The 18,934-nt window shown below is 41.1% G+C and overlaps 2 protein-coding genes across 5 annotated transcripts in view; both read right to left on the bottom strand.

Moving 5' to 3' along the window:
• The window catches only part of LOC110840304 (putative polypeptide N-acetylgalactosaminyltransferase 10), a 30,056-nt gene extending 16,503 nt beyond the window's left edge, over positions 1-13,553 (bottom strand). The window contains exons 1-3 of one of the 3 annotated variants that reach the window (XM_022085246.2): positions 13,426-13,553; positions 2,917-3,123; positions 489-712 (exon numbers count right to left, since the gene is read on the bottom strand). In XM_022085246.2, the coding sequence (XP_021940938.1) occupies positions 489-712; positions 2,917-3,108 (416 nt within the window). In that variant the 5' untranslated portion in view covers positions 3,109-3,123; positions 13,426-13,553. Of the gene's footprint in view, positions 1-488; positions 713-2,916; positions 3,124-8,244; positions 8,809-13,425 lie in introns of those variants that run through there. The other 2 variants (XM_022085245.2, XM_022085244.2) reach the window with 2 other exon arrangements.
• Positions 12,485-15,661, bottom strand: LOC110840305 (IQ calmodulin-binding motif-containing protein 1). 2 transcript variants are annotated; one of them, XM_087360757.1, is made up of 5 exons: positions 15,440-15,661; positions 15,239-15,359; positions 14,709-14,842; positions 14,458-14,633; positions 12,485-13,590 (listed from the first exon to the last, which is right to left on the bottom strand). In XM_087360757.1, exons 2-5 carry the CDS (start codon positions 15,326-15,328, stop codon positions 13,445-13,447), a joined length of 546 nt encoding a protein of 181 aa, XP_087216883.1. In that variant the 5' UTR covers positions 15,329-15,359; positions 15,440-15,661; the 3' UTR covers positions 12,485-13,444. The 2 variants fall into 2 exon arrangements, with proteins under 2 accessions (XP_087216883.1, XP_021940939.2); XM_022085247.2 differs by having other exon boundaries at positions 15,239-15,363; positions 15,440-15,659.
• Between the last annotated feature and the right edge of the window lie 3,273 nt (positions 15,662-18,934).

Here is an 18,934-nt window from a genome sequence, read left to right as displayed (position 1 = left end):
TGACGTCACTTGGGGCTGCTGTTGGGAGGGTCGCGACGCGCTTCTTTGTCCGAGACCTACAGCATTCAACGAACTAAACCTCCTACATTACAGTTTCACTTTAAGTAACTTCACGCAGCAGTCTTTCTGAAGATGATAACAGTTCCGCAGCCGGCGACGAAATTTCCTCCTTTCACGCGATCTGAATGTTTACTATCGCGTTCACAAGAACCCACCACTGATACCTACGCTGAGCCAATTAAGTCTTATGCAGACCATCCCACATTATCTACGATCCATTCTAATATTATCCTTCAATCTATGCTTAGGCCTTCCAAGTGGACCCCTCCCTTCAGGTTTACCAACCAACCTTTGTCATCACTCCCGTGTGTTCTACACGTCCCACCCGCCCATCTCATCCGCCTTGATCTGTCAGTCCGACAGTGTCTGGTTACCTGGTGACAAGTTCAAATTATGTACCTCTCCTCCAACAATTCTATTCCACTTACCCCTTGTGCCTGATGTCTGGCAAGGATCGGTTCAACGCTATCCTATCGCTGAGAAGGCCATTGAAACCGTTTACTTTGTACAACTGCTCTTTCTTATCATTGTCTTCAACAGACAGGAAGGCGGGCTTCCCTTGCTCACCAATACCCTTCTGCTTCGTTTCTGCTTCAATCAGCTTATAGTCGTGCCAGTCTATTTTTACACGATCAGCCACCACAGAAGCTTTCTGTAAAAAATTTAGTTGACATCACCACGCATTATACAATACAGTTAAAAAAACATATACCATCGTGCGCAAAGAATCAAACTGCAAGTGAAGGACTGAAGTCTATTTTAGTTTCATATAGAAACATTTTTGTACTTTTCAAGGTAGTGTAATTATCACAATTGTAGTTGACAGTGTCAAATATCTGACTGTGAGTACAATATTATTTATTATTATTTAGTGTTCTGTCTGACGACAGGTCCATATGAACAGGATCCTTCCATCCTTTTCTCGGACTGGGACCTGTTCATATACGTTCTTGGCAGATGATCCAGAAGTGGTTTGCCATTGCCTTCTTCTGTGTGTGAATGGAGTAATTGTTGGGATGCCACGGAGGAAAACTCCGTGTTGCCTAGACCACGGCCTTGCCCAACACAAGTTATAAATTCGGGCAAGGAAGGAAAAGGAAGTTTTAGATTATGGCGCGCCTCCAGCTGTGTAGGAGGGTGTTTCTGGCATCTCATGATGGAAATAGAGTGGTAATACTGCGGAAACTTCAAAAGGCAATTTCTCGCTGTTTCAACGTATAGCGCTTTACGACGTTACAAATGCCACTTCTCTCTGAAGCGTGATGTTAGAGACCTAAATTATTTTAAGTGGGATTTGAGGTTTTGACGGCAGTAAACTTCTACGAGACTGAGTGGTGGAACTACCCAGAAGATAGCGTCTGAATTCTTTCGTCTGTGTGTTGCTGGTACCGACCAAATCATTCTACATAAAAAGTTCATGAATTTTAATTTCTCTAATTTACATAATATCATAAGATAGTGTAATTGCATCATATTGTGAATATTATATCAATTATTTGTTTTAATCTGTTTGATCACAATATAATTTTTATTTAAAAAATTTCTTATAATTAAGATAATAAAATATCATTCATGTTCCATATCGATTGATCGATTTACATTTCGGAACATTTACACAACATGTTTCGGTTTTATAAAACCATCATCAGGTGTAAAATATATCTAAGAACTTAAAATTCAATTATGATTTCTGTAGTATTTTGGTGATGTTTCATTACGTTTGTTTTTCAATTCTTGGGCGAAGGTGTTGTTTTTCTTAAATGTTATTAGATGTACATATCGGCCAAAGATGTAGGGATGAGTGTCCCGATATGTCCAGAGGTACTAGTGTCTTCGCCCAAAAATGGAAAGACAAACGTAATGAAACATCACCAAAAAACTACAGAAATCATAATTGAATTTTAAGTTCTTAGATATATTTTACACCTGATGATGGTTTTATAAAACCGAAACATGTTGTGTAAATGTTCCGAAATGTAAATCGATCAATCGATATGGAACATGAATGATATTTTATTATCTTAATTATAAGAAATTTTAAATATTGTGATATGACGGATTAAAACAAATAATTGAAATTACATAATATCTTTCAAAAATTTCTAGCATGATACATGGCAGCAGAAATTTAAATTCCACACTTAGATACTTAGAATTGTTCTCTGTGCCATTGTGTACAATCTGTATTAGAACAAGTAGATTCCATCGTAAGATATTGCATTACATTTAATTTCTTGTAAAGGAAATTAAAGATGGATGCAATGATAAAGAACAAGACAATTTAATGGCAAATACAAAAGAATAAAGGTCATAAATATTTTACTGTGATACGAAACTGAAGAGCGATACAAAAAAATAAGAGAATTGGGTTAGCACAGTCTAAGACTGGTACTTCGAAACTGAGAGGATCGGGAAAGGACGAGAGTCAGGCAGGTGACCTGTGTGTAGAAACAAGGACGATCTTCTTGGGCCTAAATATATTATTAAAATTTTTTGAAAATTAGGAAGTGGGCGGAACAATTTCTGAGCAGAAAATGGAGGTGGAAAATTATGAAAGTGTAATTCCCAAACCCAAATGAAATCCAGAAGCAACTTCAGAGACTCGGCCCGAAGCCACAGGTGCAAATCTGTAATTTCGTACCAAAATTCGCAGCACACCAGAAACCTTGTGGCGGCACAGTGGTTGCAAAACACTCGACTATGATACAAATCACACGACGAGTCCACTCAGTGAGGACACGGCAAAATTAAACGAGTCCAATTCAGCTTAAGGTCACAGACACAAAATACATTTTTCACACACAACACAAATTTGACAGTGACAGAAATGTTCCTTCTGTTCCGAAGCCAACTTACATTTGCTGGTTCAGGTTCGTTAAGGTGGTGTTGAGGTGCGACTGGTACAGCTCCCCGTGCTTCTGCGAGTTCTTGGCCGAAACCTGTCATCTCAATGCTGCGGACATATCGAAAGATCACTACCGTGGTGGCCACAGTCAGACAGGCGATTATCAAGAATCTGCACACACTTTTCACGCTTCGGCGCATCATGCTAGATTCCACCTCCTGCAGAGATGAGAGAACACACAAATTTTATTTTGCATCTCGTTACTCAATACACATATAAAAAGTGTGGAACTGTGTCCCCATAATTAAAATCAACCTTCTTCATGCTGCACCCTAATATTACGTCTTGATAAGTACACAATGGCTAAAATACAAATAAACACTCGTAAGACTTGAGGTTCTCACAGCGGTGAGTATGAAGATATCCGTCTTCTGGGTTGTTGCGCTGTGTAGTCTGGTCGATGTTAACCAACGTTTCAGAGGTCATACTGCCTCCATCATCAGGGCGATGAATAGCCCTGATGACGGAGGCAGTATGACCTCTGAAACATTGGTTAACATCGACCAGACTACACAGCGCAACAACCCAGAAGACAGAAATCTTCATACTCTGATGACGGAGGCAGTATGACCTCTGAAACGTTGGTTAACATCGACCAGACTACACAGTGCAACAACCCAGAAGACAGAAATCTTCATACTCTGATGACGGAGGCAGTATGACCTCTGAAACGTTGGTTAACATCGACCAGACTACACAGTGCAACAACCCAGAAGACAGAAATCTTCATACTCTGATGACGGAGGCAGTATGACCTCTGAAACGTTGGTTAACATCGACCAGACTACACAGCGCAACAACCCAGAAGACAGAAATCTTCATACTCTGATGACGGAGGCAGTATGACCTCTGAAACGTTGGTTAACATCGACCAGACTACACAGCGCAATAACCCAGAAGACAGAAATCTTCATACTCTGATGACGGAGGCAGTATGACCCTGAAACGTTGGTAAACATCGACCAGACTACACAGCGCAACAACCCAGAAGACAGAAATCTTCATACTCTGATGACGGAGGCAGTATGACCTCTGAAACGTTGGCTAACATCGACCAGACTACACAGTGCAACAACCCAGAAGACAGAAATCTTCATACTCTGATGACGGAGGCAGTATGACCTCTGAAACGTTGGTTAACATCGACCAGACTACACAGCGCAACAACCCAGAAGACAGAAATCTTCATACTCTGATGACGGAGGCAGTATGACCTCTGAAACGTTGGTTAACATCGACCAGACTACACAGTGCAACAACCCAGAAGACAGAAATCTTCATACTCTGATGACGGAGGCAGTATGACCTCTGAAACGTTGGTTAACATCGACCAGACTACACAGCGCAACAACCCAGAAGACAGAAATCTTCATACTCTGATGACGGAGGCAGTATGACCTCTGAAACGTTGGTTAACATCGACCAGACTACACAGTGCAACAACCCAGAAGACAGAAATCTTCATACTCTGATGACGGAGGCAGTATGACCTCTGAAACGTTGGTTAACATCGACCAGACTACACAGCGCAACAACCCAGAAGACAGAAATCTTCATACTCTGATGACGGAGGCAGTATGACCTCTGAAACGTTGGTTAACATCGACCAGACTACACAGTGCAACAACCCAGAAGACAGAAATCTTCATACTCTGATGACGGAGGCAGTATGACCTCTGAAACGTTGGTTAACATCGACCAGACTACACAGTGCAACAACCCAGAAGACAGAAATCTTCATACTCTGATGACGGAGGCAGTATGACCTCTGAAACGTTGGTTAACATCGACCAGACTACACAGTGCAACAACCCAGAAGACAGAAATCTTCATACTCTGATGACGGAGGCAGTATGACCTCTGAAACGTTGGTTAACATCGACCAGACTACACAGCGCAATAACCCAGAAGACAGAAATCTTCATACTCTGATGACGGAGGCAGTATGACCCTGAAACGTTGGTAAACATCGACCAGACTACACAGCGCAACAACCCAGAAGACAGAAATCTTCATACTCTGATGACGGAGGCAGTATGACCTCTGAAACGTTGGTTAACATCGACCAGACTACACAGTGCAACAACCCAGAAGACAGAAATCTTCATACTCTGATGACGGAGGCAGTATGACCTCTGAAACGTTGGTTAACATCGACCAGACTACACAGCGCAACAACCCAGAAGACAGAAATCTTCATACTCTGATGACGGAGGCAGTATGACCTCTGAAACGTTGGTTAACATCGACCAGACTACACAGCGCAATAACCCAGAAGACAGAAATCTTCATACTCTGATGACGGAGGCAGTATGACCCTGAAACGTTGGTTAACATCGACCAGACTACACAGCGCAATAACCCAGAAGACAGAAATCTTCATACTCTGATGACGGAGGCAGTATGACCCTGAAACGTTGGTAAACATCGACCAGACTACACAGCGCAACAACCCAGAAGACAGAAATCTTCATACTCTGATGACGGAGGCAGTATGACCCTGAAACGTTGGTAAACATCGACCAGACTACACAGCGCAACAACCCAGAAGACAGAAATCTTCATACTCTGATGACGGAGGCAGTATGACCTCTGAAACGTTGGTTAACATCGACCAGACTACACAGTGCAACAACCCAGAAGACAGAAATCTTCATACTCTGATGACGGAGGCAGTATGACCTCTGAAACGTTGGTTAACATCGACCAGACTACACAGCGCAATAACCCAGAAGACAGAAATCTTCATACTCTGATGACGGAGGCAGTATGACCTCTGAAACGTTGGTTAACATCGACCAGACTACACAGCGCAATAACCCAGAAGACAGAAATCTTCATACTCTGATGACGGAGGCAGTGTGACCTCCGAAACGTTGGTTAACATCGACCAGACTACACAGCGCAACAACCCAGAAGACGGATATCTTCAAACACTCGTAACTTTGGTCTGGATTTACCTGGCTCAGGAGAGGGACTTGTGAGGACAGTAATGAACCTTTAGAGTCCACAAAAGATGGCGAATTTGCTATTCTGTTGACCTGCTGAGTGTACTGTTAGCTTCTCAAGAAATACCCTGATCCACGTACTTTTACAGCCCTTCCATGATGACTGCAATATACTTCGAGCAATTTGTCAGTCAAAACGATGAAATTTACAGATGAAGAAGCCATCACCAAGAATGGCACAATGAATTTTCACAACAATCACTTGTTGTTCAATCCAGTTCAGCATTATCAAGTGCAGACGATGTTCTGGTAGACCCCCATGTTTTGCCACAAATGCTAACAAAAACAGCTACTGACATTTCTTAGAAAATGACTGCCCAAGCTATTAGAAGACCTTCCATCAGCTTTAAGGCATGTACAATGGTGCTCCACCACATTTCAGTATTTCGGTTCTAGAAACCTTGGATAACACAGACCCTGCCAGATGGATAGGTCAAGGAAGACCTAATGAGTGGTCACTTCATTTTCATATCTCGACTCTAGTTTATGTGACTCCATAGCAAACTCTCTGACAGAAAATTGAATGTGGCTATCAGACAATCCACAGATTTTTAGACGTGTTTAGTAGTCCATAATAAGACACACTCACGACTGCATCAAAACTCACAGAGAACTTCCGAAGAAGCACCTGGAAAAAAAAAAACTGTCGTGACTTAGAAACGAGGCTTTTCCAGACCTTTGTTAACGTAACTTTTTCCATAGTTTTGGTGTGGCAAATACACACTCAAAGATTTGCCACAACTTTAAGTTACATCCTATAGTGTCACAGAAGCACATCAGGAGCAAAGTTTTATGAGTTGGTTTACGACGACTCGCAAACTGCAGGTAAGAGAATGGAAAACAGAATGAGAAGTAGATTATCACAGAACTAAGAACGTGTGACAGACCTACTGAAGGTAGGACATCGAAATGTAGGGACTCAGAAATAAATTAGAGCACAATAAAGTTTTAGATCTGCGTAGGTCTCATGTGGGACAGCAGAATGCGTGCGCATAATCAGAAGAGGTCTACAAGGTCAACGTTTATAAAAGCTGCTCAAAAGAAGAAATAGAACCGAAAAATATAGTGGAAATCCATGATTTGTAGCGCGTACTTGGGAAAAGATTGAGAGGTATTCTGATGAGTATGACAAAACTATTATGGACAGATGCCAATAATAAGATGAATTCACAGACAGATTAAGATATGCATGATTCTGGTTAATAATACAATGACATAATCAAGATATTATAATCTGAACTTCAGAATGGAATAAGGACAAATATTGAAACCTTGCTTACAAGGGGAGGGGCTGTGCATTAAAAAGATTATATTACAAGAACCAAATCATGCAGACCTGTATTATTCATACAGCATAAAATATAGAACAACAACCAAGATCACAACGCATGTCTATGAAACAATAATGTATCAGTTACGTAAGATTTGAGGTTTTCACAGCGATGAGTATGAAGATTTCTGTCGTCTGGGTTGTTGCACTGTGTAGTCTGGTCGATGTTGGTTAACGTGGACCAGACTACACAGCGCAAGAACCCAGAAGACAGAAATCTTCATATAGTCTAAATATCAAGCAGTAACAAGTCACGGCAGGCAAAACTTAAAGCATATTTAACAGACAGCATCTAATATAATCTGCTTACATAATTATAACCATTTTTGATAAGATGATGTTAAGATTCTTTACTTAATCTACATACCAAAGTAAATGTATTTTCTTAAGTTTCTTGTGTACAACCAATGCCTAAAAATGACATGGAGGTAGGATCCACAAAATGTCATATTTTAGCAGAACACAAATGTGAACTGTCAACTTCCTGACATGTTTAATGTTATCCGTAAGTTAAGGTCCCCATTTTGAACAGTGGGTAGATGGGCCTAGATCTGCTGTGGGCAATGATGAGGAAAATAATAGATGCAGAAATATTTTAGTGAAATAAAATACTGGAACTAGATCATTCCTCCACTTTTCAAAGTTCTGCCATTTAACATAACCACAAAATATGGTCATGACATACACTCGATTTCCATTCACAGTTACTACACATATAAGGTGCACCTAGATCCATTTCTCATTCAATTACTGGATATACAGTACACATGGCAAATGGGGTAAATACTGCTAGCCGTTCAAACATGCTACATGGCAAACGTAAAAATTATATGTGCCCATCACGCAAAGCTAACAAAATCAAGTACTATGAGGCAGCATGTACACGCAAGACAATTTCAATCACTAACAAAACCTCATTTTCCTGCTTCACAACCACTTACATTATTAGCAGGCTAATACAGATCCTCAGAATGGAAATGTGAAATTTCCATTACCACAAAGCAATGCGGATTTTACTTTTAAACGGGAAGCCACGTCGTACGTTTGACTTGTTTTCCAGCACTCCCATCATTGAAGAAATTAAATGTGAATTTCAAGTTCCGATCAGCTGAACATTCCAAAAAAGGAAGCAATGAAAAAAGAATTCACCAGTAACGCCACTTTTTCGTACGTAACACGCACTTTTCGTTTACACCATGTTTTGGCCATGAATGTACCACCCGTCAAGTTTTGTCTATGTGGCTTTCATTCCAAGGATGAATGTGCTATGTCAAACAGTATTCCTCTCGCTATTCTTCTCACCTGTGTGTTGACATAATCACTCAATTAGTACGCGATTATGTAGAACTTTGAAAATAATTTCTATACATTACACCGACATATCACGTAAAACGTCAGCAGCAATTGATTCTAATCGCTATCATTCACTTTTCATACACCGCACGCAAATCTAATCACAGCCCCCAAAAAGCAGCAAGTCACAGATTAAACAGTGCACACCATAAACCAGTAATTCAATGTTGGCAACGTAACTGGCACATGACGTCAGACGTTTATTATACTAAGTCAATCCAAAACTGTACATAAAACCGCGACGGCAGTTGGTATTACTTCAACCACTGCGAAGACTACAGTCGGCAATAATGCTAACCACCATCTAAATTACTGCGCAAAGTTCCCCCACCCATTCATAACATAGGATATTACAAATCTCAAGGCGTCTTTTTTTTCCTGTTGTGTAATCTGGAAGGCAGTTACATTTCGCACATGGTCGATGCCTCTAGGGCATAACCCTAATGATGGAGTCAGTGAGCACCTCCGAAACATGTCACTTTACCAGCCTACAGTATAATATCCCATAGACAGACACCTCCAAACTTGCCACCCCGAGGACCTGAAAATCTCACCATTATAAATTCAGTACCTGGTACTGCAGAGAAATTTATCCTGTTTTTAAAAATGAATACACGCAAACTAGTTTTACCCATATCACTGTATTTGAATCCATCAGGCAAATACACAATGAAAATCTAAGGACCCAGGGCCATACACATGATTACAGTTATATACAGACTATTAAGTCTTACCATGGGGAAAATACCTCAACAAAACAACATACCAGGTACCATGGAAATTAACAACAGGGATGATATTAGTTTTCACTACACCAAGTGCTAATGATTTCATGAGGAACAACTGCCTACAGAAATAAAAACTGAGCGTTTTCATTCTACACAACAAACTTTTCTGTTTGGGTGCATTATGTAACACCGACCAGGAATACACCAAAAACAACACACAAACAAAAGATGGCTTTCTGGGTTGTAGGATTGTGTAGCATGATAGAATTTTACCAACATTTCAGACGTCCTTGCATCCTCCATCATGAGGGTGGTGACCCAGAAGACTCACCACTGTGAAAACCTCAAATCCTGCTTAACACATAAATAGGTTTTGAATCAGAATTTCCTGCACAGTCTATCCACAGCTAAATAAAAAAAAACATCTGCATGATAAAGGGCAGGTACAATACTATCAAAAACCATAATAATCACTTTCAGAGGGGTGTATATATCCCACAATAAAAAAGATTATCTTATAAGCAGTTGCATACAAAACAATACAAACCACACATAATAATGTACAACAATTCCAAAACATATGGACACCTAAACAAATATTGCAGAGGCTCACAAACCCACCTTCAAAGTAGAAGACTACCAGTTCAATCGGTCAATAACGTGCGTTAACTGCAGCAAAGAACATAGAGTGGATATGCCCCAGACTGAAGTATGAGAATCAGCAAGAACATTATGACATACATGGTTACTGGTATACTTTATTGAAATATAATGCTTTTAATGTATGTGTTTTTTCAAAATAAACTGTGGGACCCAGCACATAATTTTCAAAATGACATTAATAATAATTGTTTATCTTCAAATTAAGTGTGCATGTGTGACTGATTACTGCAAGAAAGGGAAAAGCCATATAAGGACAAACACAAGATTACAAATGACTCAAACTGTGATGGCTGCATCACTTCTGGCTTACAACTTTCAAAATTTCAAGAGCTTGAACTTTGTTACAGTGTTCAATGTAAGACGATGACCGGCTAAGGAATCAAATGATTTGCATCACTTAAATCTTCCTCCAGCCATTACTACGTTAACAACAGCACATTATGAAAAATTGCTGAACTGGTCTATTGTCATAACGCATTTCCGGTGCTAAACATCCAAAGTCAGCCTTGATGGCAACCGAGAGCAACGTCTTCTCTTTCAGCTCCGTGACATACGGAAAGGGTGGTCTGATGTTTCATTCGTCTCAAATCATCACTTACATTTGACCACGACTGCATTTCTGAATAAACTTTCGGGAGCACGTTAAGTGCACACATCAGCTGCTTTGGTGCAATGTAATTTATTGAGTTGACCTGAATACGCCATGTTAGAGCGTGTAGCGCACTGCAGTGCTTAGAAAGTAGATGTGTGCAACTGTAATGATAAAGATATGTCGCTCAGCTACATGAATGAACAAATACCTTCAGAGTGACCATGACCAATTCCTTCTGTGCATTATTCATTATTATTGACCACATTCACATTTTTCAATAATTTTTGCAACACCTACAGTATAAACTGGGGTTCAAGTAACATACAAGTCCATAAACCAGAGTCCTCCTTGAGAAGCTAATAGTTTCTCAGCTGCTGAAAAATATATGGCCTTTAATGGAGCCATCCACTGCGACCTTGCTCAAGCAAAATAAATATAATCTGCACCCTTCTTTCAGATTCATTTCAATGTTATCATCCAACCTATGACTTGGCCTTAAAAATGGTCTCTTTGCATCAGCTATTCCCACTGAAACCTGATACGCATTTGTCTCTGCCGTGCATGCTACATGACCTGGCCATTGCATTCTCCTTCATTTTACCATCGTAATGACACACGGTAAAAGATACAAGTTATGAACCTCCTCAGTCTGCTATTTATTCTCTTCAGCGAACTGAAACACACTGAATCCAGGCTTTCTATATGAAACTACTTATGGCAACTTAAGACATCACGACAATCACCCCCGACAGGGAAATATGTTGAAACACAAATCCACATTGAAGGTACCATCACGGGCGCAGGAAGATCACCGAGATGTAAAGTGGCTCCATTTCCAGGACAGCCATCAGTGGAATTTACTATGCAACTATCGACATTCTTACCGAATTGAAATCACGTGAAGACGGAGCAGAGTTCTTGAGAAGCTGATAGTGTGCTCACCTAGCCAAGAAATTCCCTGCCTTTTATGAAACCCAAAGGTTCATAATCGTGCATCCTGAGCCAATGCACGCCCTCTGACACAATTTCCGTAAGATGAAAGTAAGGTTACAAATTTTCAAAGAAATCTGACAACTTACTAACCTACTTACCTCAATAAAATATGCGGTTCCTTCCTCCAAATACTTCACAAAATAAGGAATGAACATATTCATGGTCTTTGAAATCTGTTGGATATTTTATTGGGAAGTGTGCAGGTAAATTGTATATAGGCATCATTTTTTGTGGACAGACTGTGATCCAAGCGCCCACCCAGCTTCCTATCCAACGGGTAAAGCATGGCTGGGGTGTGACAATGACCACTCACCCCCAACTACTGCTGAATGTTAAAAGTGAGTAGAAGCTGTACCATCTCTCCCCCCAAGCGCCTCCATGGCTTATAGTGGGGCAGCTCTACTTCACTGCAGAGGGAAGACGAGAACGATACCTTTGCGTACACAGATGCAATGTTTTATAAGGATCTCATTCAATGCATAGAAAAATTATAAATAAAAAATCTGTAATCAATATATGAAATTATGGTATTTAGACAGATGGCTATTTGTTAAGACAAAGGTGTTGCGAAAAGCAATTATTCATATTTTACTTTTCTGGGGTCTCGGGTTCGATTCCCGGCGGTGCCTGAATTTATAACTTGTGTTGGGCAAGGCCGTGGTCTAGGCAACACGGAGTTTTCCTCCATGGCATCCCAACAATTACTCCATTCACACACAGAAGAAGGCAATGGCAAACCACTTCTGGATCATCTGCCAAGAACGTATATGAACAGGTCCCAGTCCGAGAAGAGAAAAGGGTGGAAGGATCCTGTTCATATGGACCTGTCGTCAGACAGAACACAAAAATGGCTACTTTAAGTGAACTTTATTTTGTAATTTTACAAAGAACTCCTCAAAATTATCACCTCTCTGGTCCACACTCATCCGCCTCCATCTTAAGGCAGCAAGTTACACCAAAATGGTGGCATACAGCCAGAGCAGGGGTGTACTGCCACAAATGCATGCCATAACTACACATCTAAAGTCACACTGGAACTAACCACACCCTAAATAAAACATAATTTGTAAAGTATAGATGAATTACTTGGCAATATATGAAACCCAAAAAGAAATATTTTCAATGACATCGCTCACAGCACTCTTCCAACTCAGCATCTGCATCCCTACACAGCCCTGCTCTTCGTACTGCTTGAACGGTACTGCTCTGGCACAAAATCTGAGTGTAGCCAACTAGACGCGGTCTTCCCTCCTGCAAGGTGCAACGACCAGAAGATCTCCATCCATACTAACTTAATGAGATCAGGGATTCTGATGACCTTTGAATCACCTACGTGTAAGTCCCACGTTTTGAACTCCTACTGACGAAGATTGTGATTACTCTTTGATGCGATAATTTAATGTGAATAAAGAGGACCACAGGCATCCCATGCCGTTTCTGGCAACACGTCATCCGCATCTTTGGAGGAATACTGATTGATACTTTGTCCCTGCGGGAAACAATTCTATCTACAATTCTAAACTTTGGACATCACATGAATATTTGATCTGCTCTCACTGCGTCCTCCCTAAAAGCAGAACAATTTTTGTACAAACTTGGCTACTTTCTTGGAAAAGATAAAGTGTTTACGAGTATTTCAAGATGCACGACAGATTTTACCGACTTCAAATAACAGTAAATCGTGTTCATCCAGCAAAAGAAATCTGTTGACCTGCTGTCAGTAGAGAAATTGTTTATCAGCCCTCATACATAACTAAATATATGTATTAAGTACTTCTTAACGTGCGACTCACGTCACAATAAGGAGCACAGCTATGACATCAGCTTACGCCACCAGACAGCGCTGGGAGATCGCAACTGCCGCTTGTGAGCAAGCCGTGCCGCAGTAGCAAACGGAAGAGACGGACAGTGGTACCAGCTGATATCCATATTTTCACTCTGTGACAGTGCTGGCAACTCTGTAATAAATCACGTAGAAGGAGAAGCTAGTTGTATCAGGTAAAATAAAATGGTTATTTTAAATTCTGTACCCTTTACAGAAATCAACATTGAAAAATCAAAGGTAATGAGGATGGCACTGAGAGTAGAACCATTGAACGTTGTAATTGGAAACCAACAGCTGGAGAATGTGGAGCATTTCAAGTACTTGGGAAGCATAGTCACGACGGACGCCCTATGCACCAAGGAAGTAAAAGCAAGGATAGCCATGGCCAAGGCAGCTTTCGTCAAGGAGAGGATACTTCTCACTAGCAAGTTGGGCTTGGAGATGAAGAAGAGACTAGTGAAGTGTTACGTATGGAGCAGAGACTTGGACACTCAGGAAGAAGGAACAGAAATACCTGGAGAGTTTGGAAATGTGGTGTTGGAGAAGAATAGAGAAGATCAGGTGGACGGATCGAGTGACCAACGAAGAAGTATTGAGGAGAGTCAACGAGCAAAGAAGCATTCTGCAGGCGATTACACGAAGGAAAGCTAACTGGCTGGGACATATTATGAGAAGGAATGGATTAATGAATGAGTGATATCACCGAAGGCCAGGTTGAAGGAAAGAGAGGACTAGGAAGAAGATTGATACAGCTAACCGACGACCTTAAACAAGGAAAGAAGATGACGTTCCAGGAATTAAAGCGAGAAGCCGAGAATAGGGACAACTGGAGAGCTCTTTTTGGGCAGAGCAATGGACCTGTCGTAAGACAGAACACTTAATAATAATAATAACCCTTTACAATGGTTGCATGTCTTCTGATCAGAATGTATAATTGCCGGCCTGTAATTTGTGAATGTGATGTGCGTTAGGCGTCTCTTCCCAACGCGTTGCTACTCACCACTCAACGTGCACAAGGCTTCGAGCTGCGCACATCTTGCTTCGTGACGTTGCTGCCGAATGCTTCCCTCATTGAAACGCCAGTAGAAACTTGTCAGCCTATTTTGCACTTGGAAATGCAAGTCAACCATTTGCTTCATTCCTGGAAACTTGACGTTGTCATGGGTGTCCTGCCACCTGGACAAAAAACAGGGGTTAAATTACTGTACCATGTGTGGATCACGTCTGTAAGATTCACATGATATGTCCCACCTGCTCACTTCCTGCTGTAGCTTCTGCAGCCTTTCCTCACTGATTTTGCTTACTGTGCGACTTGGCTTACAATTCTGCGCCTCGGCCCGAGTATGCAACCAGTGACGCACCCTCCTCTGTATGGCCACAGCTGCCTGAAGCAAGTCACAATAAAAAAAAAGAGGCATCTTTCAAGCCCAACACACATAATAAGATTCAGAATGACTGGCTACAATTCTCAGAAAATAATATACCCAATTGTAGCTAAGGTTATGTGGAAGCAATATAAGATAAAAGCATGAAATAATTGTTTTGCCTTCCCTAATTACATTACTAATTCTTCTTCACGTATTTTAAACATCCAACTTCTAGTTTTACACTCGCAGTTATCGCCTTAACATTACACAAACAGAACTATCTTTATTCTGAGCCAAGCAAGTGACAGTTATGAAACGACGTCCCTTCAAGACTGTGAGAAGTGGTGAGTATCATTAATGTGCTATAATGTAATCACATAATAACAAATAAAATCAACTTCAATAGCGTAGTACCTTTTCTCTTCTACGTTCACCTCGCACCTCTGCGAACTTCCGTCTGGTTCTGTAACCTCTCCAAGCCGTTTGTATTCGCCTTGCTGACATCTCGCGCAAACCGTCCAAGTAAAACGTCAACCTGTCTATAAACACAAATGCATTTAATAAAACTGAACTAATAATACCAGTGTAACTTTCTCAAACAGGAATCTTTCTCACCAGCTGGCAATACATCAAACACATCCAAGTGAACATCTGCGAATCTTCTACGGTTCATATTATTTTTTCTACGAATCCAAGTTTCAGCATCCATTTTAGAAAAATGCATAGAAAGAAGGTATGTCAGTGCTTAGATTAATTTAAATAATAACGTTCGGAACTTTTCTGATATGAAGCACACATTTACAGCTTCAATTTCTTCATAGTCTGTGAAAAACTGAGTCACAGATAATACCTACAGGGGTTTGTAATTGAATGTCATCAGATGGAAACTTATTTCCTGTGATCAATATCGGAAACGTGTTCTAGTAAATATTTCACTTTGTCACGCAGATAAACACTTGACCAAAAACTGACTGCACTCACTGTTAACCGAGTATGACTACCTCAGACCATAATTTGAAATAATCCCAACCCTTCTGAGTTCAATTCCCAGATATGCATCCAACAAAAGCTCGGTTCATACAGGACAAATTGTTTATTGGGATCATTCTCCCACCAGCAGCAAAGATAGCCCGAAGTCTGACCATGTCAAACCCTTGACGACAATCGTGTTAGCATTTTCACATCCAAAGTTATAGTTTGTAAGGTCGTGTTTATATACTCTATGCGTTCCACGTGCAGGAATGGTAAAACCTTGCAAGGGATATCTTGTGCAAGACTCAACCCTTCGTTAAGATTTTAGTTAGTTAAAGTAAGGTTGCCTACAATTAATTTAATGAAAAACATATTTTATGGGATGAGAGAATGTGGTGTGTTAGTCTACGGCCCAAAATTATTAATTGTGCCCCATCCCACTGGAACATCACAGTGCCACCCTTCCCGAGCAATTACTTTTGTGTGTAAGCATAATACATTTTGTGTACAAATTAATGTTATAAAACTGTCCAAACCTGCCAAAAATTGAAGATAAGTAGCGAGTTTTAAATGGTCCATTACCAGCAAAAGATTATGCAAAAACTTACAATTCCAATGGAAAAACGACATACGTCTCATTGCACCCAAAAGTATGAGCATAGCCCTCCTCAAGAAAGTTAGTTACTTCATTTGGTCAAGAACTTTTTATAGAACCCCCCCCAAATGTTCATTGCCACATCCATGAAAGCCACCAATGGTCCCTAATACAAGGCCCTGTGCAACATTTTCTAGAATGCTTGATTGTACAACAAGGAGTTGATAGCCCCTTGTCCAACTCCAAGCTGGAGGATGACTACTTATTCAAGATATCTGCAGCTGCACTCCATATCTAAAGGGTTTTCATCCATCTACATTCTGAGGACGTACCATGACGACAGGGGACCAACCAAACATAGTGGCTGCATTCAGAACACAGTTTTTTGCCTTCCCCATAAATGAATCGCTGCTTAGTCACAAGTCGGCACAATTACTCAGTGTTTCACATTTTAAAACAAGTTTTGTGATTGTAATTAAACTTTGTAACTGAAAACTGATGGTCCGATGGCTCTGCAGTAGAAGGCATGCAATATGCCGCTGCTGTACGTTCAGAAATTCTAACAGAAGCCATCGACTTTGTGTCACAGTTCAAAGCACTTATCTGGATGTAAAATGGCTCTCTGCTGCAAGTCTTGCGTTAATACGCGCACAACACAACCTTTTTCTTTTCTCTCCGTAAAGTGGGGTTCACTATTCAGCCTTTCTTCAGGTGGGCCTCTGCACGATCTGCCTCGCTTAACGCTGTGCATTCTCCCACCATCAGACATTCTTTCATGCACTACGGATTCCACAAGACTGATGTTAGTATAGACACGACGTCCAGAAGATGGGATCTTTCACGAGAGTAGAACACAACTCTCTTTTACCGCTTCTATAGCGTTCAGTAGATCAGGGTCCAGTTTATTCATACTGTCAGATACTACAAACATTTTCAGCCCAAACTTTACTGGCTTCATGGAATTGTATATTTTGAGAGACACCGTCCCCTTGAAAGAAACAGCAGCGGTGCTGGGTGAGCTACGCTGCGTGCACTTTGATGTGATGTCGTCGAGTACAGATTTTATCAGCTCTTCCCTTTTCATTCTGCCCTGTTCCTCAGCAAGCGCAAAATGTAGGTTCCAGAACAAGGACGGAGACTTGTCCCTTGGTTACACACAAAAGAAAAGAAAGGCATTTTGTTCACCCATGCCTCAGAGAAATAGTGAGTAATATCCGACATGGGATGCAGGCCCAGGTTTATCGAGACACCAAGCAGTGCCTTGAGGACACCAGTCTGTGATTCTAGATCCTTTTGTAGGGGGCATATTCTTTTACCATTCAGTGTGGTTTCCTACAGGATGAGGTCCGACAAATCCAGGTCAGACGAGTGTGGCAGTACGAGTAAGAACTGTCTCAACAAAATCTCATGGTACTTTAAGTTCAATATTCCGCACTGCAATTGCCGTGCTTGGTCCAGGGTCTGTCTAAATCAGCAACCTTACTTCTGTCACTCTTTCTGTGCTGTCCCTCGTACCACTCTAGCTCTCACGGGCACCAGCATCACTTATTTCGTAGTCATCATCACCAAAACAAATATCTGATACACTTCTTAACGCTAGCAATGTGCGGTATGGATATATCCTTTTTTCCACTCAGGAACAGTTTAGGAAAATGGGATTCATTCGCGCAAGGTTTCTGTTACCTCTTTTCTCTTCCTCGCGCGATAAGCTCAAACATTCCCCATTTTAATAAAGGTTAACTATTATTAATTTGGTGACAGTTTATGCACATGTTCATGTTATATATATCACTAATTACAAATATTACAATGTGGTATTAGGTTCTCATGGCCCACAAGATATCTCACAGGATATCTGACTTTTCCACCACGCTAGAGTTTCGCTAAATTGTTATTCAATCATATGATCACAATCACTTTTAACATACAAGTACATATTACATTAATTAACACGAGAATTCAACACGGCTGCCACTGAAGTAATGAACAAGGATTTTCAGATATCTGAGACACCTGCTACTGGCTTCACGCTAGTAACACACAACTCTAGGCAGCGAGTGTGTGTGTGTATTTCTAAGACAGCTGCACTGGTGGAAGCACAGGGGTATCCAGGCTTGGTGGCCTATGGGACAAAGCCTCTAGAGGAATGATTGTGGAGTGCCAGGCCCCAACAAAATGTTCTGAGGAATCACCTGGATGGCAAATTAAAAATTCTGCTTGGGAGTAGGTGTGGTGGTGGGGAGGGAAGGAGCATTACCTGAGACTGTTCCTAGAGACAGCCTGAAGCCCCCTGAGGGCAGCTCCCCCAGATGATACAGCAAAGGAAAGGCCTGGGGACAGGGGGCACAAAGGTGAAAGTAAGAACTGCAACAATATAAATAAGAATAAGAACAATAGGAATGTCAATAACAGTACAAAGAACAATTACTGTCCACAGATCACGAGAAAAACCGTGCTGGGGGAAGTCGTTTCTGGTGCGGTGCGGGGGCAATGTTTCTTATCAGCTGAACTAGAGGGCTGCTATTGGTGGGAAGTGCGACACG

Source organism: Zootermopsis nevadensis, unplaced genomic scaffold (genome assembly GCF_977971745.1).
Source record: "Zootermopsis nevadensis isolate Lab colony 2312 unplaced genomic scaffold, Znev_1.0 Znev_ptg000046l, whole genome shotgun sequence".
NCBI lineage: Eukaryota > Metazoa > Arthropoda > Insecta > Blattodea > Termopsidae > Zootermopsis > Zootermopsis nevadensis.
This window is presented reverse-complemented; position numbering and strand designations above follow the sequence as displayed.